Genomic DNA, 21,311 nt, shown 5'->3' on the forward strand with positions numbered 1-21,311 from the left:
ATAACAATGTCTCTTTTCAGCTTTGAAGCAGTTAGAGAGTCATCACCCAGATATCCCTCAAGATTGGGAGACAATTATCAAATGAGAGGGAGGAAATGTAACTGAGAAATCAGAACAGCAATCCAGCTGCCTTGAACGCTGATGATGATTGTATAGCCCTTATCTTCTGCCCCTATGATTGTGAAAACCTTGTGACTAACCTTCATTTGTACCTAGTTATCCAGTTTTTCAACTTTAGAGTCTTGTAATAATTAAAGATAGCCCCTAATGTTTATTAATGAAGAGTCTTGAGTCCACCTGGAACTAATGCACCCCAAGTACAAAGTTATCTTGCTGAGACTGGATCCAATCAAAGTGGGTCCATGCACAGTAGCTTAAATTTCAACCTACAAGTCACCTAATACCTCATTCCACCATTTTCTTTTACACATTCTGTGACTAAGCATGTAATCAATCTGTGCATACTCAGTATCAGAGTCCTCTAGTTATATCACCTGGGGCCATTATCCTAAATCCTGCCCATCTTTTCTCTAATAAAACTATCTGAATTACTGCAGTTTGGGGAGAAAGATTTGGGCCAATAGGCCATCTGCTCTCCACTATGCACCTAGTAATAAACTCATTCTCTCTTTGAAAAAAAAAAAGGAAAAATAAAAAGAAGCTTAGCCAACCTATAGGTATGCCCAAGAGTTACTTCTGGGGGGCCTCTTTTGTTACTCAGATGCAGCCTCATTCTTTCTAAGCCCAACTCTGCAAGTGAAATCATCGTGAGACACAACATCCGGGGGTGAAAGCCTCCCTGGCAATGTGGGAGACAACTCCCTGGGATGAATCCAGCTTTGACATCATGGGATCAACAATTCCACCCTGACCAAAGAGGGTAAAAGAAGTGAAACTAAAAAAGTATCAGTGGCAGAGAGAGTTCAAATAGAGTCCAGAGGCTACTCTGGAGTTTGCTCTTACACAAGCTTCAGTTAGACATTGTTACCTATCATAACCTGCCAAACCACAACCAGGACCACTCCAGTCAATCTTAAAGAACATCTAGGGCAATATATAAGATTCTACAAGGGTTCTATGCACTAGAGTAACTTTCCAGAAACCTACAACCACCAGATGGGTCCCTGGACCAGTTAAGTCCTGAAACCTATAGGGCATCAGATAGTTCCATCTCCCTACCCCATATTAGTGACAGACCCTTCAAACATGAAAAAGTTAGAATGACCATAATCCAAACACCCCTAAAGAGAGAGATTAAAAAAATCAAAGGTGATGGTGGAGTTATACAGAGAAGGCAGGATTTAACAAATGAATGTGATTACTGAATCATTAGATTGATATTTCTTTTAGTCTCTAGTATCTTAGAACAGCTAGAAGTAAAAACGTAAAATTGTGGAATCATAACCCATGTCAAACTCTGAAATATGTTCTACAACTACTTGTGGTGCTGTGCTTTGAAATTTATTGCTTTTTTGTATATATGTTATTTTTCACAAAAAAAGAAAAAAACAGTCGATTGTGGTGATAAAAAAATATTTAAGCCTTTTAGCCTCCTATATCCTAGAGCAGCTAGAAGGAAAAATCTGAGAGGATCATATGGTAGCCCATGACAAACTCTGGGATCTGTCCTGTAATTATTTTTGAAGAGTGCTTTGAAACTATTGCTGTTTTTTCATTTCTTTGCTTTGTTATACTACACAATTAAAAGTTTAAAAAAAGGAATTACTATATAACATAGTATTATACACTATACTGTATGATGGACAATTATAAAAATGTGTTTTCATCATTTGTAACCAAATGTACCACACCAACACAAGGTGTTAGTGATAGGGTAGTATATAGTTATCTTGTAATTTATGCATGATTGGTCTATAAACCTACAACTTCTGTAATAAAAAAAATTTTAAACAAATAAAAAGGGAAAAATAACATTATTTCCAGTTAAATATAAGCCAAGTTTACCACCAAAAGATTCACTAAAGAAATTCTAGACTCAAGGATGTATACTTAAGGAAAAAGGAAAATAGCCTCACAGTGAATATATCTGTAATACAGGAAGAAAGAGTAAACTAGGAAATATAATGTTAAACATAAAAAAATCTTATTTCCTCATAAAATAATAAAAATATTCTAATTTGTGGGAAATTAGCCAATAAAAGTAATCAAACGCTAGACAATAACAGCTGGTAAATTGGGATGGGATGGATTGGGATTAGTTTTCTGAGATATTTGTAATATTTGGAGGCACCTGAGATATTCATGAACTATACTATAAATTACTATCAATGGGCATAAGAGATCTTTTAAGGGGATAAAAAATGTTCTAAAATTGATTTATGGTAATGACTGTACCACTCAATAGTTACTCAAGATCAGTGAATTGTACACTTGAAATAAGTGAATTATATAATATTTTTAAAAATACCCAATGTAGCTGTTAAAAAAAATAACTGTGGGATACAGAAAAGTGAAATTTTAAGGGAAATTATAGCCTTAAATACAGAAAAACTCAATGTAGAAGGAAAAATATAATAAAAATAAGAACTAAAATGAATAAAACAGAAAACAAAGACACAATAGGATTAGTAAAAAAAGCTGGTTTGTTGAAACATTAATAAAATAAGTCATTACCAAGATTAGCCACAAAAAAGGGAGAAGGCACAAATATCTGGAATTTGAAAAGGAACATAACTACCACCACAGGAAGATTTAAAAGATAATATAATACTATGACTGACAGTGAAATTTTCAGCAATGACTGTTGTATTTTCTTTGTGATTTAAAAAAATGTTCTCTGCAGGGTGCAGTATTTTACACACACAGGTAACTCACCTTTTGCACACAGATTTTGAAGCTATATTTTAGTTATACAAGTTCACTATTATTATGACTTCTTAAATTGTTTTATATCATCTTTGTGTGTATACTTAAAAATGGCTCTCATATTCATTGGGCACCTATTATTTGGTTTGTATTTATAAATATTATCTCATGTCCCCGAAAGATAGGCATATATGACTCATATCTCAGATGAGAAAACAGAGACATAAATGACTTCAAATGCAGCAAAGCTTTAAACCCACGTTTTTCTGGCTCCAAAGTCTGCACTAATTTTTACCACAGTGATTCAAATATATGTTGCCTATATATATATATATAAAATATGAAAAAATAACAGGAATTAAAGTCTGAGGAAAAACTCAAAATTCAAATCACTCATGCAAATGTTTTAACAAATGATCATGATGATGAATATGCAACTATGTGATGATATTGTGAATTACTAATTATATATGTAGACCGGAATGATCATATACTAAGAATGTTTTTGTTCACTTGTTATTTTTTGTTTGTTTGTTTGTTCTTTTAACATGGGCAGGCACTGGGAATCAAACCCGGGTCCTCTGGCATGGCAGGCAAGCATTCTTGCCTGCTGAGCCACCGTGGCTTGCCCTGTTTTTTCTTTAATTAATAAATAAGTTTTTAAAAAATTCAAATCACTCAACCCTATTATCTGTGAATTTCTGCATTTAGAAGCATCTAGCTGTGAGAAAGCCAGAATTTCCTAAAGAAACCCATCAGACTCTTCCTTAATTAGGCACTTTTAGAAGGATAACTCAAAACTGTTTGTACAGAGGGACCCATAAAGTTACTTAATATTTCTTTTATAATTGAGTAGATTTTAACACAACTTTTTTTTAAAAGCGTTAAAGTAACTATTATGACATTTAAAATGTGTTCCTTTCAAAATAATGAATTCACTATCTTACCTGGTTCACTTCCCAAGCTTGCTTCTTCATCTACCAGAACTAATCTGAAGTAAAAAACAAAAATTGCAAAGATTATGGTTAAAATACAATTGGAATTCATGTTCCACAAACGGTAATATGTGATTTTTTAAAAATAAATTTGAAAAACAACAGCTGAAATAGCTGTCCAGGAGATTTCATAAAAGCTCTCTCTCAGAGAATTTCTTAGATCTTCTATAGCTCTATACAGATTATGAAATTAACCTTTCATTCCCTCATTCTTTCAATAAACATTTACTGAGTACCAAGGAAGCATCAGGCATCATCTTCAACATTGCAGTCATTGTGCTAAGTACTACATCATAGAGGATATTTATCAGTTTGTCAGGCTTCACAGGAAGCACCCAAGTAACAGAGTTTAGTTTTTAAACATTGAAGGGTTTTGCTCAGGAATACTCAGAAGTAAAAGAGGAAGGAATCAACTCCAGGAAAAAAAACGCAGTACTCCATTTTGAACAAATTCTCAACCAATGCTAATTTTGATATTTCTAGGCATCCATTTGATGGAACAATAAATAAGTAAAACAAATTTAATACATTAAGCCATAATCCCTGGGATATGACTTCATAATTGTTAAGTTTTGGAGGTTGTTTTTAAGAAGTCTTTAAAGATACTTAAAAACAATACAGTATTTATTTGACAAGTGTCACAAAACTAAATCAATAGAGAAAATAGGTATGGTGACTTGGAATGGAATTTCCAATGATGGTAAATATATATAGTTTTAAATAAATTGGATGGAAAAGAAGGTGAAGTGCTTAGGAATTTGTTGACACAAAAAGTAGCTCTCAATGCTGAAGATGCATGAGAAGATTCTGAATAAAACTTTTCAGAATATGAGAGTGGAAACATTCTATTGATTTAATATATTTCATTAGCATATGATTTTTTTCCCCCATGGGCAGGCACCAGGAATCAAACCCAGGTCTCTGGCATGGCAGGTGAGAATTCTGCCACCGAGCCACTGAGCTACTGTCGCACTGTCCCATATGATTAAGTTCAGTTCAGTTTATAACTAGACATTTGATTATTTAATCTATAACCTAAAAGGTTTACATATTCAAGCTAGCCAAAAAAATGTTTTAGATTTTCACATAGAGAAAATAGGGAGATGCTTTATATCTAGAATGATTACCTTTTACTCAAGAATATATATGGTTTGTCATTGTCTGGGCCTTATTTCTAGATACATTTTTATGCCCAGTGAAACCTGCTTAAAATCAGTATTAATGGGTCCCTGGACCAGATAAATCCTGAAATCTAGAGGGCCCAGCCTCTCCAGAATATCAGATAGCTCCATCTCCCTACCTCATATTATTGACAGCCCTTTCTAACTTGAAAAAGTTAGAATGCCCATAGCCCAAATTCCCCTAAAGATGGGAAAGATCAAAGATGATGGTGGAGTTATACAGAGAAGGCAGGGTTTAACAAACGAATATGCTGTTTGTTAAACGACTGCTGAATCATTAAATTGATATTTCTCTTAGTCTCCAGTATCTCAGAACAGTTAGAAGTAAAAACCTAAAATTGTGGAATTGTAACCCATGTCAAACTCTGAAATATGTTCTACAACTAATTGTTGTGCTGTGCTTTGAAATGTATTGCTTTTTTGTATGTATGTTATTTTTCACAAAAAAGAAGGAGAAAAAGTCGATTGTGGTGACAAAAATATATTTACTCCTTCTAGCCTTCTATATTCTGGAGCAGCTAGAAGAAAAAATCTGAGATGATGGTATGGTAGCCTATGACAAACTCTGGAAACTGCCTTGCAACTACTTGTTGAAGAGTGCTTTGAAAACTATTGCTTTTTTCTTTCTTTGCTTTGTATATATGTTATATGATACAATAAAAATGTTTTTAAAAAATCAGTATTAAGGGACAGCTCTGAAAGGAAAACAAAGGGAAAATGTAATGAAAGACAAACAAGCCACATGAAAAATATGCATGGAAAGAGTTTATTTTCAGGTAATCTGTCCCAGTCCCATTTGCTTTATTTTAGAGACAGATTTTTAATAGGAGTCTCCTGGGCTGTTGTGACATACTGCTGACACCTGTCCTTTTTTCTCTCCAATGTCCCCACTAGATGGTGGTACTTGTGGTTCTTATCATGAGGCTCAGACTCCCAATCTATAGCGTGGGGTTATCACCCCAATCTGTTCTATACTTCTGTCAATTCCTTCATCTGCCACTTTAAAAAAAAAAGACTTCAAAATAAATGTATATTGTTGATTGGGAAAATGACATAGAAATGATTATTCACTAAATAAGAGAAGAAACTACTCTTTCGAAATAAAGCATACAATGGTATCCAAGACCTTCATAACACTATATATAACTTTTGCCTGCTTACTTATTGAGGTTTTCAGTAGCACAAGTGTTTTCTGTTTGTTCTTCTTTATGGTCTTCAGAAAGCTTACTTGTAGTGTCTTGTAGTTGCTAAGGATAAGAAATTCAATGTTAAATAGATGGAAAGAATTTGGTTCTCTGCAAACAAAACAAGAATAAAAATTCTAAAGAACAATATGAAACAGGAATAACTGTGGAACTAGAGAGCGATAAACATGGGAAATGAATGCTAATGTAATTTGAACTGATCACCATGTACTTCTTTATTCTGGTTGTCTCTGGTAACTGCATACATTTGATGCGGGCTAGCCACAGAGGTGAAAAAATTTAGTATATACCAAAAGAAGATTTATACTCTGTTGCTAGCCCATAATGCAATGCTCTAAAATACAGCTAAAGATTTTCAATTTCAATTCTAAGCAGAAATTGGATATTAAATTTGCCTAGATACACTGTATGCAATCCAGTAAAGCATTTATTATAGAAGTAAAAACAAAACAACTAATTCAAAGGTGAATTTTGGATTGGAAAATGCCATATCAGAAAATGAGTTAAAAATCCAGACCAAACAAACCCATCACAGATACACATCCAGCTTGAGCAAACCCACCAGCAACACTTTGAAGGTTTACTAAAAATAAAGCAAAATGGTAAGTTAAAAGGTACCAAAATCTAGCCTATTAGAACTGAAGAATTGCTTCTCTGCTGGATATATCATATGCTAAGAAGGCACACAGGAAGATATGCAAATGTTAAAAAACATTATAATCACAGACACTGAACACCTTTCACATATGTGTCACAGATAGAACTGCTAATATGTTAGTCTCTGTGAAACACATTCTGCGACATCAGCATGGAAGTAAAACTAGAAATTTTATTTGTAACTTTTAAAATTGTCAAGTGGGTACTCTGGTTACTTCTGAGAACACATGGCCACTTTCCATCATTTGCTCCTCCCTAAGTTTCCTTTTCATAACCTTTCCCTATCTCTTTTGCATTTTAATTTTCATTTCACACCTTTATCCTCTTCTTTCCCTCATCCTACTATCTTGAACCTATCAGCAGTATTCACAAGTATTTTACTTAATATTGCTGGTAGCATAAAGAATCAAGGAAGTGCTGATCCTTGGCTTGAAAGAGTGCAGAAAAATGCTTCCCAACGTTTTGTAAACCTGAAATTAGGTTTAACAGAAAAATGGGGTAGGGGAGCAGGGAGTAGGTTGCACTTTTTTTTTCATTAGAGAAGGTGTCGGTTTACAGAAAAACCATATAAAAAGTACAGAGTTCGCATACACCCCTCTACACACAACTTTCCATTTATTATTTTTATTACAACTGATGAAACAATATTATTATAATTATGCTATTAACTTTGGGACATGGTTTACATTAGGGTTCACTATTTGTGTTGTATAGTGCTTTGGATTTTTAAAATTTTTATTCTGGTAACATATGTACAACCTAAAATTTCCCAACCTTCTAACCACCTTCAATTATACAATTCATTGTTGTTAATTACATTAACAGTGTTGTGAATATAACCATATATTACCAAAACTTTTCTATCACCCAGACAGAAACTCTGTTAACAATTAAGAAGCATTAACTCCCCATTTCCTACTCCGACCCTTGTCTCTGGTAACGGCTTTCTAGTATCTGACCCTATGAATTTGCATATTTTAATTATTTCACGTAAGTGAGGTCATACAATATTTGACTTAAAAATCTGGACCAAACTCCAGGGATATATGGTTGTAAGATATGAAAGATATTTGTCCTTTTGTGTCTAGATTGTTTGATTTAAGATGATATTCAAGATTCATCCATGTGTGGCATTAATGTAAATAAGAAAATAGATTAGTAAAAAAGAAAATAAGCATGTAATGAAAATAGTTTTAATGTTATCACCCAAATCATCCAACAAAAGAAAATGGAAAGAAATGTACCTTGAGAGATACAAAATCATATGGATGGAAGCCAATACATTCCCCATGGATAAGGGACATCATTCGAGCTGTATTTTCCCAGAACCCAAGCAGTGTTCTCTGTGGAAAAAGAAAAGGTAACTACAGTTCTGTTTCCCCTCTATGATGCGTTCAGTGCTATTTTTACTTATGGTATAGTAGATGAATAGCTGCCAAACATTAAGAAGTAGGAACTACATTCAATTTTCCAAGTCTGGGGAGCAAAAAAATGCTGTAAATGGCCATTCTGCATGCAAATTGGCATCTGTGTCTGCATATACATATGCCTATTTGTATATAGCTCTGGAATGCACATTTGAGCCACCTAGAGAGTAACTGTAGCCAAGTGAATGGAAGCTGATGGATTAAAACATCTGAGAAATCCAAAAAAGAATTGTTAAAAGCATGGAATAGAGCAATTTCTGTAAAAGGAAGGGCATATGTATAATCTTTATGATAGTAAATATATATAAACACTAATTTGAGAAAAACTCTCAAAAAACATCTTCTCACGCTAACTTAAGTAATTATACCTTATTCTTGTTGCTTCAAGATTCTGGTTCTAAGTGGAGGGATGAATGGAGAAAAAAAAGAATGCAATGAACAGCCATTATGTTTCAAAGAGCTACTGTGTTTCAAACATTATGCTAGATAGATTATTGTATTTTTTTCCTAACTTGTATCCTTTCTTAATTGCTGAATTCCACAGTACTGAACTGAATTAGATAGATTCTTTAAAGCAGCAGTGAATGTCCTTTTCATTTAAGTTTATTTTTAAAATTATAAACAATCTGATCTCCTTTTTGCTGTTTACAAATATATGTTTAAGTCAGGCATTGCTTACTTGTTAATATCTAACTAATTTGTTGTATGCTATTTATGTGGAATCTGGGGAGTATAAATACAAGTGAGAATTTTGAGGTTAAAGTGGTTTGGGAATGACACTTTGGCAGAATGAAAAGAACATATAACCTAGAGTTAGAAAACTGGTTTTTAAGTCCAACATTGTCATTTACATTAATTCTCTTAGGTTTTACTTTCCTCATCCATAAGAATGTCAGGGGAAGAAAGCAGAAAAATTTTTAAACTTTTTTGGCTACAGCATCTTTGCTTCATAGGAAATTGTATGTATAAATTAAAAAACAGAATGGAGCAGCTCTTGGTGAATGAGAGCTAATGGGCCTTGAATCTTACCTCTTTGACCTTCCCTTTCTCAAACCCAGATGGTTCCTAAGTCTTCAGTGAAGTCTTGGGACACCAAGGAGCACAACGTGAAGCTGCAGGAGGCTATCTCAAAGATCTTTTTCAGTCTAGAATTCTATGACTTGCTGACTGTCATAAGCTCAATAAGCCAATTACAGCAGTCAAAGGAATCAGATCAATTATATACAATTTTTTTTTTGGCATGGGCAGGCTCCGGGGACCAAAGCCGGGTCTCTGGCATGGCAGGTGAGAATTCTGCCACTGAGCCACCATTGCACTGCCCTAACTATATATAATTTTATGCACCCTTTAACAACTCTTTTTTTTTTTTTTTTTTTTACCCTTTAGACAACTTTTAAAAAGGAATCTCACCACTCATCTTTTACTGCAAGGGCATGCTGACCATGGAGTTGGGTACCTGGTAGGTAGTGAGTGAATAAGATAACATATTGCAGCGACTAGCTCCAAGTAAATCCACTTTCTGACAAACATCCATCTTTAATTTGTCAAAAGAAGCTTTGCTGTTTTTCACTTGGATCTGTACCTGTAACCACAAAAATATTCATTATTATTATGATCAAAAGACAGATATAACCACATCATACAGCTTCACATAATATCTTCAGATGCATAAAGCTGCAATAAAGAAGAGAGATTCCTTTTTCGGTATTACTAGTATTTCATGATTAATGGCAAAGGTTATAGCTATTTTTAGTAATTGTAGGAGATTCTTTCTAGCAGGTAACTTTTGCTACAAAAATATGAAATAATAAATGGTATAATGAGAAATGATTTAATTAAGAAGAAAAAATTCATTCCAAATAAAAAGAAACATCCGAAGTTACTCATGGATGGTATAATATTTAGCTAATAGTAGAAGAATAAATGGAAAGGGGACATAGATAAAATGCTGAGAAACATTAATAGTTCTGAATCATGAAGATATATTTATAAACACAGGCCTATTATATTTCTTAGCCGATATGGAGAGTCATATGTTACCAAGTAATGTGAATCCTCAACTTTTAAACAGACTCCTTCATTCATTCAACAAATATAATGTATCTATTATTTGCCAGGCACCATTCTAGGCACTGGGGATACTGTGGTGGATGAGACAATGTTTTCCCCCACTATCCCCGAGTGGGGAGGCACAAGAAAAAATAAAAAAATAAATATATAAGATAACTTCAGGTGACAAAGATAGAAAATAAGTGAAGAGAAATGGGAAATTATTATTAATAAACTGATCAAGGAAGCCTTCAGTGAGATTGCGTATATCTGAAATGAGACAGAAAGATGATGACAGGGCCATACTAAGGCCCTGGGAAGAGTATTCTAGGGAAAAGCAAGGACAAACCTGATAGGAAATGAGCTTACTGTGTTTGCAAAGGAAGTAAGTGCAAGATGAGGCTGCAGAGCATTCAGAGGTCAGACCAGGCAACCCTTTTTGGGTGGAGAGAATGGGTTTGGATTATATTCTGATTGTCAAAGACTGTAAAGGGAATGAAGTGCTAAAATTGCTGTGGCCTGAGGTCACGTATCCACCTATTTCACAGGGCTGTTGGGAGTAATCAAAGAGGCAAACCACAGAATAAAGGCTCTATCAATAGTAAATATTATTATTTTTATTACAGGTACTCTAAAAATTCATGAAATGAAGACATGAATGAGTTTATGTTATTGTTATGATACCATACATGTATGGTTAATTTAGGGGATATAATTTAAAACAAGGGTTTATTTAGCAAAAACATAGGCCCATACATAAATAGCTGCTTTAAAAGTTTGTGATCTAACTCTGTATTGTGGTAGAATGAAAAATTGGATAACCTCTACTTTTTCTTAAAATTTATATTCATTTTACATGGATTTTCACTGAAATTAATTTTTGTCTTGTAATAAACTACTTTCTTTCTGCAAACAAATCCCAAAAATCCAGGTAAGCAACATTTAAAGAGGAGTTCATTCAATTATGAAGAGGATAAAAAGAGATTAATAAAAACGGTTGATGGGAGTGGGGATGCCATTCAAAGAGTAAAGAAAAGTTTCACAAAATTTTATCCTTCAACCAAACATCTCAAAGCAGCAAAAAATCTATAATATAATACATATTTTCTAAAAATAGTCTGTATTTTATGATCTCCATTAAATTATTCTGTAGCAGTTCCAGTCGTTTATGTATTAAGCAAAGGAAAAGGGTATCTTTTCATACTTTTCTGAACCTTTCCATTTGTTTTGTGGTATCTGGGTCCAGTTCTTGGGAAACATCCTTCATCCACAGCAGAGCTGCTCTGTATTCTGTGCGTGCCTGTTCCATCCGATTAATTGTCACCAAGGTGTCAGATACTGCCCTTTGACTGAATGTTGCTACTTCTTGCTTAAGACGAGACAAAGGAGTATACAAGGCTAATCTAATAATGGGAGAGAGGTAAGAATCAGAGTTATACATCCTGTAAGCAAAACAAAACAAAAACAAAGGTACAAACCAACCATAAAGCATATTTATCATTAAGATGAGTCTACAGATAGAAAATTTTTTTTTTTGGGGGGGGGGGGTACACAGTCCAGGAATTGAACCTGGGTCTTCTGCAAGGAAGATGAGCATTCTATCACTGTGTACCAATACAAATAGGAGATACTTAAGGAGCTTTAATCAGCAAATAAGGATCATGTGGCCAACTTTGAATGGTTAACATAAGATTTATCTCTTTTTCTTATTTTAAGAAATACATCATTTTTGTAACACTTTGTTTGCCAATTCAAATGTAAGTAACCTGCCAAGTAAATCTGCCATTTAGAATAGAGACCCATGAGTCATAGAGAGTCTGCATTCATAAAGCATAAATCCTATAAAAACAAAGCCTTTCATTTGACAAATCTAGGAAAAATGTGAGTATAGCAGATAAAATGCCAGAACTAATGAGAATTGGGATGAGGACAAGAAATCAGGGATTTAAGAAACATGATCAAATCCAACTCCTCTGTTCTGCTTTTGACTCAGTGGCACTGGAGTGCCTGCACTGAGTATCTGTCACTTCCAAGATAGACTTTTGCACTGATGTTGCATTTCAGAATAAAGTCACCTTGGTTGGACATCATCTTTATAGTCTGATATGGCCCACCTTAATTTTTCTGTTAAAAATGCAAATATTTGGCTATATTTAGTAACTGTCAGAGATGCTCTGCAGCAGGTATCTTTATTCTACAAAATTGTGAAATGATAAATGGGAAGTCTGTAACTAAAAAGAAATTTTATTCTGTTAAAAAAAGAAAAGTCCTGTACTACCCATGGATATTATAGTATCAAAGAAAAAAGAAGGAAAAAAATGAAAATACATATATGTAAAACATTAGCAGTTCTGTGATTTAGTTACATAAAACCAATAAAAAATTTAAATACAGGCCTAAAGGCTACTTCTAGGCATTAAAAAAAACCCCAAGAACTTCAAGTTTTAAAATAATTTTTAAAATACAAAATTAGTAATTAATAGTTAGGCATCAAAGCAATTATATACTATAATATATTTTTGTCTTCTTTTATCCTGTACTGGAATGATCAGTGATCTTTACAAATAAGCATATCTATCATATTGACTACAACTTTAAGGATGATGGAAAACCATGGTGAACCTTTGCTTGGCTGAAGAACAGAGTGCCTTGCCAGTGGCATCCATCATTCTACCAGCTTGAGTTACATCCCGTTCTGCTTGAAACTTTAAAAAGAGTCCTAGCTCATTTTCTTCCTCCGATACAACTAGGAGAAAAATTACAGTATAGTTAATTCTATAATTTCGTCATTTGCTTAAAATACACAAATAACATGTGCAACTAAAATTCTCATAGCAATAGTCCTCTCTATATAAGAATACTTGAGAGAAGAAAAGGAGAGGATTATACTAAAAATGTAAATTCCTGGGCTTCATCTCCAAAGACTCTGATTTCCAGAGATTCCAGAGATTGCGGTCTGTGATGGGGCCAGGAGATCCTTTTATTTATTTTTTTACAAGCACCCCACATGCTTGTAATGATTTTGATGCAGTGAATCCATGGACCTCACTTTGGAAAAGAGTGCTCTTTAGTGACAAAAAAGCCAAACCTAATCAAAAGAAAACAAAACCCTCAAAATGACAAAACAAAACCACAAATGATGCATTTTCAAATGTACAGAGATGCGTTTTAAGATAACTGCCTCTTACAAAGTATTAATTTTTCACTTAAACTTTTAAACTTATTCTTGCCTCTCATCTTGGCCTCAGTTTCCTACACTCAATATCCCCAAATCACAGATGTCTACAATTCTGCTGCTGAGACACTAAAATTTGTCTAGTACACCACTTCTCACAGTGTGGCCCACAGCCCAGTGCCCGTCCAAAACTGTCAGCTAACAGCCTGTGACAAGATAAGAACAGAAAAAGATAATAATTGTTTAGAAACTTTTACCAATTTGACTATTTTATATCTGTTGAATCTAATAAAAAAAAGTGAACTTACATTTTACATGTCTTAATTTCATTTTTCTAGTAATTCATTTTTATTATATTTTTTAAAGTGTCAGCTAACAAACTGAAAGTGAAAATCAAAACAAAAAACTGGTCCTTCTCCACAGATAGTTTTAGAAGCACTGATCTAGACAAGTTCTAATGACAAGAAAAGTAATAAAGGGAGGGTGGCACAAAAGTGTTCAAACTGTAAGCTTAAAGTGAAAAAAATGATAAATGTCACCCTAATTTTGCCCTTATTTACTGGTAGAAAAACTGAAGTTAAAAACTGAAAGGAAAGTTCTTAGGTATCTCTGATGCAGCAACAGAACTCAGACTGCCTCGCTTGTGGTCCTTCCACTCCCACTACTTCTTGTATCCTGGCTATAAGGGTGGCCGTAGGAAAACAGGACAGCATTATGGGAAACAGTCTATACATTCTATAGTACCATCTTTTAAAAAAACATGCGCTGCATTATGAACTAACTGGATCTAGAGTGGTGGGATTTGTAAGTCCTTACTTATTTAATACTCTGATTACTGGAAAGATTACACATCTTTTCATTAGATCTTCGTAAAATACATCTCAATGAAAACTGCTGGAATAAAATTTAATTTGTATATATAAACTAGAAAGACCTCTAAGAACTTGGAATACTTCATTATGACAAAGTTTCAATTGAACAAGAATCATCACTGAGCTTTACTCCTATCAATGCAGAAAGGTAGGAGATGAAGCTGAATCTATACTGATTCTGTTAGGATCCTCCTATCAAAAACTACAGAGATCCCATCTCTATATGTTTTTTACCTCGCCACGTGATTCCCATAAAGGTTTCTAATGCTGGCCCAACTAATGCATTTGTGATGTTATTCCCAACAGACGAGGTATTAACAAAATAAGCTTCAAGGAATCATATGTTTATATAGAATTTCGAAGAGAAAATATACAATGAAATCTATATATGTGGATCACTTCCTTGTTCTGAAATGTTCCACCACAGTGCTAAAAGATCTAGTGATTTCAGGACAAAATGCAGGACACACAAACTTGCCAATGTTTCTTTACGTTTCCATTTCTAGTATAGGTTTTCCTTGCTCCAATGGTTGTGATGGCTTTTTACTGTTTGGTAATATTTAAAGTCCTTAACAATCTGATCCCAATCTTTCTTTCCCCCTTTACTTCTTTACTATTCCCAGTCAAAAATTCTTCTGCCCACACGGGCTGTTCTTACTCTTTAAGCTTGTTTCCCTGACTCCAGATCTCTTCTTTTCTACACGTTTGCCTTCAATAAATCCTTTAAATTTATTGGGTTTGTTTTTTTTAACCTCAATTCTCATCTTTGGAGTTGCCTTTACCAACTGCTACACTAATCCATCGTTATATTTTACTCCGAGGAATTCAGAGTTATGTCTGTATTACTATTCTGAAATCAATTACATATTATTTTCTGTCATGCTATTTTCCTTTGAAAAGCACAGCTTTACCACATGGCAGATACTCAAAAATTATTTGAATAATCGTGCAATACTGGATTTATTAGTTTAATAATGGGATAATACATGAGTTTTGACTATAAAGTGATGAGATTAATTGCCACATAAGACATTCATTCAACTCATTGAACAAATGATTAATTGTATAGCCATACAAGACATTCATTCAATTCACTGAACAAATATTTACTGAGTAGCAACTGTGTGCTAGACACTGTTTCTTGGTGTTGGGGACAAAAAGTAAAACAGGCAAATCCCTGTCCTTAGAGAGAGCATATTCTAACAGAAGGAAGAAAAACAATAGATAAAAAATATACAAAATGTTAAATACTGTTAGGTGCTATTTTTAAATAGGCAGAATTTTATGAGGGGAAAAGGGTATTGCATTTTAGTTATGAAGGTCAGGGAAGACCTCACTAAAAAGATGACATTTGATAAAAAAAAAACAAAAAACTAAAGTTGGGGAGCTCACTACGCAGATATCTGAAGGTAGTGGCATGCCTACTTGAAGAAGACTAATGTGGCTGAAGTACAGAAAGTTTTAGGAGATGAGATCAGAGAGATAACTAGGATTAGAGAGGTGGCCAGGTCCAGTAGTTGCAGGCAGGCAGCCAGTGCAATTAAAATAGGAGAAGAGATCCAAAAATTTAGTTCAATCCTTAAGATGCCTAGGAGAGAGCAGGATTCAGCAAAGGCAGAATATTGAGAAAGAATGACCAGTAGATAGAAAACCAGGGAAGTGTGCCGTGGAAGCCGAATGAAGAAAGTGGATCAAGAAGGAGGGAATAATCAATTGTGTTAAATCTGATAAGTCAAATGAGACAAGAATTTAGCTCTTCATGACTCTTCTTGGAGGCTGGGGGTAAAAATCTTACTGGAGTAAGTATAAGAGAAAGTAGAAGGAGAGGAATGGAAACTGTATACAGACAATTATTTCAAAATTAAATGTAAAGAGGAGCAGAAGAATGGGATAGTAACCGTGAGAGCAAGTGGAGTCAAGAGAGATTCTTTAAATGACAGAAGCAAATCCACTTAAGACTCTGGGAAGGAGAAGTTAACATCAACAAAATTACTGAGTCAGTAGATTGGATGAACTAAAGAGGGAAGGATTGGATTCTGGGGGTTTTGAGAACTAGTCACTCTAAATATTCATATTTTGCCATAAAATACTATCTATAAAATAATTCAATAAACCACTTCTTTTACATCAAATACAATTTTCAAAAAAAATACAAGGTAATATTTATTTCAAAGGATATCAGGAGATAGATATCTATGATTCCATACCATTGAGTCTCTGCTGATATTTCTCAATTATCTTCAGAAGGTCAGTGCATGTTTCTTGAATGGAATGAAAAACCTTAAAATATAAAAATTTATAATTTTTTTGTCCTAATAAAATATTAGGGCAATTTAAAGGACTATAAACAAATATAAAATATCTAGTAGATTCTCCTTTCAAATTAAACACTTGAAACATTAAGATAGGATACAATTATACACATGAGGTAATTGTTCATATGGATCTATAAATACAGGTTTTTCAGGCTAACAAAGCCAGCATAGGTTTTAGGGTACAACCTCACAAAACCATATGTTGAAGAATTTTTATGAAACGTAGTTCAAAAAGACTTTGACGCTATGGTGTAATAATCTTTCGATTATTAAATAAATTCCTAATAGCATTATAAAATCCAAATCGTCTATCTCTTAAGCAATTTTACATTATTTTGGTGTTCGAACAGAACTCAGAAAGATTAATAATAGATACTATTTATAACAAAGTCCCTTCATTTTTCCACATCTTTTACAGAATTCTAAGAAGAATGCTTTTAAACACAAATTGTAAAGCTTGTTAACCTGTCCTCTATTTCCATATCTGTTATGGTAATAACTGAGTTTACTTTTTGCCAAATGAAGAAAAATCAGTGTACATAAAAACCTATTTAATTAGACCTATATTTTTAAGAACCCCAATATAATGATTATATTTCAAACATAACTAGAACCCCTGCCTGGAAATATTTCTAAGAGTTAACGTAAATTAGTGCATGTACATGAAATTAGTAAAATGGCATTTAAATATCAAGATTTTCATCAATTTACACAAGATGCCCATCTAATTATAATTAGTTTCATTACTTAAAAGTATGAAACATTTATAGGTTTAAAGGTATTTCATGGTCATTATTGCTTTTATTCAAAATGAAAAACAGAGCCAAAATGAGGCCCTAGGAAATATTTCAACAATTCTCTTAGTGACAGAAACAACCAAATCCTCATTTTCTATTTTATGTCAATGAACTATAAGCCCAACTCAAAGTAATATAAAATGATGATATATAAAGAATACAAGGTCCCACAAAGACTTTACATAAAAGCAATACAAAATATTATGTCAAAAATGTAATGACTATATGGTCCCAATTGGGAATATAATTATTCATTTACATTTAACTTTAATACGTATGGCAAACAAATTATTTAGTTCATGACTTATCTAATTTAGTGAATACCAGTTCTGGCAATTCTCAATTTGTGAGAACCACCTATGCAGAAGATGTGATTAACAGTTACAACTAAGCATTCTATTAACAAACTTGCATTTATTCTCCTAAATTCTCCAGTGTGAAAGCTTGTCAAAGTCCCCCTTGTAGTTCCAAATAATAAACAGTTATATGCAATACTCAGAATTCTCAAATTTACCTCAAGTTTAGCATCAAGTTCAGCATCAGATGCCACCACATGCTCATCCTCTTTTTTCCCTGTTGCTTTGATAAAGACCTGTTTAGTTTTCCAATATTTCTTTTGCATTCTGCTGACTACTGATTGGTTATCTTCTGGTCCAGGTTGTGCAAAGGAATCCATGGAATGACTATAAGGAAAAGACTACAATTAAAGTTCTTAAAAAATATTTTCTATAGGGCAGTGCAATGGTGGCTCTGCGGCAGAATTCTCACCTGCCATGCCAGAGACCCGGGTTCAATTTCCAGAGCCTACCCATGCCAAAAAAAAAAAAAAAAAAGTCTGCTTTTTAGCCAATATTTAATCTAATTGAAAAACTGAAAAAGATACTAAAGAGAATACTGTCAATAGCCACAAATGTAAATATTGGTTTTCTGTAGTCTAAGTTTATGTTACAATTACAACTTACACAAGAAACAGGAAAAAAGATAAATATTTATATTAATTTTGGTAAGGAAGTAAAGTTGATAAAACTGTCACGTTTTTGCAAATAATGGCTGGAATAATTCTATTTTATTTGATCACTCTCAATTTGTAGGAAAATTAGTTTATAATTTCTGCTTTTATAATAAAACTACACACATATCTTTGTGGGGGTGCCTAGCAGCACCTGTTCATGGATACCAGAGACTTAAAGCATCTAGAATGTCTCAGTGCCAGATAAGCTCTGAAACCCATAAGTATTGGTCTCTCCGAGAACAGCAACCAGTTTCATCTCTCTGTTTCATAATGTTGACTCTCCTTCTCAGCATAAAGAAATCTGAAGAATCATTACCCATATTTCCCTCAAGATTGAAAAAAAAATTATCAAATGAGAGGGAGCTGTAACTGAGAAATTAGGATTTAAGGGGTGATTATGGTTACCGAAATCATTATATAGATACTTCTTTTTGTTCTCTGGTTATTGGAGTAGACAGAGGAAAATACCTGAAATCTTTGAACTGTAATCTAGCTGCCTTGATCTCCAATAATGACTATATAACCTTTATCAAATGCCCTTGTGATTGTGAAAACCTTATGACTGACCCTCACTTGTACCCATTTTATCTGGTTTTTCAACTTTGGATTCCTGTAATCACTAAAGACAGGCTCTATGTTTATTAATGAAGGGTCTTGGGTCAGCCCAGAACTAATCCATCACAAGTCCAAAGTTATCTTGATAACTGAAACTGGATCTAACCAAAATGGACTCACCTGACATGAGCAGTGGCTTAAACTTTATCCTATGTCACCTATACTTCATTATAATACTAAAACTCATACCCATCATCATACTAGGGTTATCATTTTCTTATACACATTCTGTGACTAAGCATGTAATTAATCTGTGTATGTTAAAAAATTAGATCACCTCTATTACATCACCTGAGGCCATTTTGCTCATTATCCTAAAACCTGTCCATATTTAATACTATAAAACTATCAGAATTACTGTAGTATGGGGAGACAGATTTTTAGCCAACAGACCATTTGATTTCCTGCTCCGTGCCTAGCAATAATTTTTTCCTCTCTCTGAAACCCTGCTAGCGCAGGAATTAGTCACTGAATCACATCAGAAGAAAATCCACTGCCTTTGTCTGGTAACACCGGTGGGTACAGATAAAATGATACTAAACTTTTTCGAAGTAAAGTTGATGGTTATCACAGTTATAGTTTTGAAGTCTGTGTGGAAATAATGTCATTATATTTTCATCTCTGTGCACAATGTAAGACCAGAAAACATTTTCTGCAGTATGGAGAAAATTAAGATGTTACTATATGAAAATATTTTATGCCAAAATTAGCCTCATATCTTTATAAACATACATAAGTCATGAAAGCAAAGAGGGAAATTGCCTTTTTATTTCTCTTCACTGTGTGTATGTTTAGTCATTGCCTTGAAAACTCTCTCAAATTTTTGCTGTTTTACATTTTGGATATTATGTGTATAAGAGTCTCATCTTTCCATAGAGGGATCTGGGAGTCCAAAATGATCAGACAAGTAATTACTTTGCGTCCTCTTGGTGTCAACAAACCAAAAAAAAAAAAAAAAATCCACAGGAAATTCTTTAGATCTCAGAGCTTTATTAAACAATTCATTAATTGGGATTCATGCTAGTTTGAAACTGTTAGGTACCCCAGAAAAGGCAATGTTCTTTTAATCCATCTCTGTGGGGGCAGACCTACTATTGTGGGTAGGACTTTTGGGTTTAATTGGAATGTGACCTAGTCCATTTGCGGCAGGTCTTAATCCCCTCACTGGTGTCCTTTATGAGAGGATAAAAGACAGAAAGAACCCAGATAAAAAGTACAACAAAGCTAAGAGAGGACTCAGAGAAGCTGAGAGAACCAGAGGCTGAAAGAAAGGAAACCTGGAAGCAAAGGACCAGCAGATGCTGGTTGTGTGCCTTCCCATGTGGCAGAGGTGTCCCAGATACCAGCAGCCTTTCTTCAGAGTCCAGGTATCATCCTGTTGATGCCTTAATTGGGACATTTTCATAGCCTAAGAACTGTAAATTGTAAGTTAATAAATCCTCATTGTAAAAGCCAGTTCATTTCAGGTATATTGCATTACACCAACTTTAATAAACTGAAACAGATTTTGGTACTAAGAAGTGGGGTGCTAAGGGATACAAATACCAGAAATGCTGGAACCGCTTTATAAATGGATAAGGAAAAGGTTCTGAAAGAATTGCAAGGTCCTTGACAGAAACAGCTTAGACTGCTTTGAAAAGACTGTTATTAAAATATGTCCTTACAGGTATTTCTGATGAAGCCTTAGACAGAAATGATGAATGTTTCATTGCAAACTGGAGGAAATGTGATCCTTGTTTTAAAGTGGCAGACAATTTGCCAAAATTGAGTTCTGGCTTGTTCAGTGGAAGACAGACTTGAAAATGATGAGCTTGGATATTTAGTTGAGGAAATATCCAAACTAAACGTGGAAAATGCAGCCTGGCTTCTCCTTCTAGTTTATAGTACAAAGGAAACCAGAAATTGACAGATTGGAAAATTTTAAACTTTAGGAAAGCAAGTCCCCAGAGAATAGTGCCCCATGTGAGGATTTAAGCAAACATGGAACTGGCCAGTCATTTCATTGTAAGTTACGATTTGAGATGGAGTTATTCAGAAAGGATTTGTGGAAAGTCCTATTGCCTGACAATTGGGACTCCTGTGTGCTGCATTGTGAGGTCTCTATGAATGGAACCACTGTCATCCTGGACTAATAGCAACAGAAAAGAGACAGACTGACGGAAACATAATCTCAAAGGCAGAACCA

At 34.0% G+C, this 21,311-nt stretch overlaps 1 protein-coding gene across 5 annotated transcripts in view; it reads right to left on the reverse strand.

The window, feature by feature from the left end:
* Positions 1-21,311, reverse strand: part of ICA1L (islet cell autoantigen 1 like) — a 139,737-nt gene that overhangs the window by 80,127 nt on the left and 38,299 nt on the right. For 3 of the 5 annotated variants that reach the window (XM_077154741.1, XM_077154744.1, XM_077154740.1), the window contains 8 exons: positions 18,014-18,182; positions 16,595-16,667; positions 12,963-13,086; positions 11,545-11,743; positions 9,748-9,873; positions 8,109-8,207; positions 6,164-6,249; positions 3,774-3,817 (listed from right to left, as the gene is read on the reverse strand). In XM_077154741.1, the coding sequence (XP_077010856.1) occupies positions 3,774-3,817; positions 6,164-6,249; positions 8,109-8,207; positions 9,748-9,873; positions 11,545-11,743; positions 12,963-13,086; positions 16,595-16,667; positions 18,014-18,175 (913 nt within the window). In that variant the 5' untranslated portion in view covers positions 18,176-18,182. Of the gene's footprint in view, positions 1-3,773; positions 3,818-6,163; positions 6,250-8,108; positions 8,208-9,747; positions 9,874-11,544; positions 11,744-12,962; positions 13,087-13,823; positions 14,387-16,594; positions 16,668-18,013; positions 18,183-21,311 lie in introns of those variants that run through there. The other 2 variants (XM_077154743.1, XM_077154742.1) reach the window with 2 other exon arrangements.

Source organism: Tamandua tetradactyla, chromosome 3, assembly GCF_023851605.1.
Source record: "Tamandua tetradactyla isolate mTamTet1 chromosome 3, mTamTet1.pri, whole genome shotgun sequence".
NCBI classification, from domain to species: domain Eukaryota; kingdom Metazoa; phylum Chordata; class Mammalia; order Pilosa; family Myrmecophagidae; genus Tamandua; species Tamandua tetradactyla.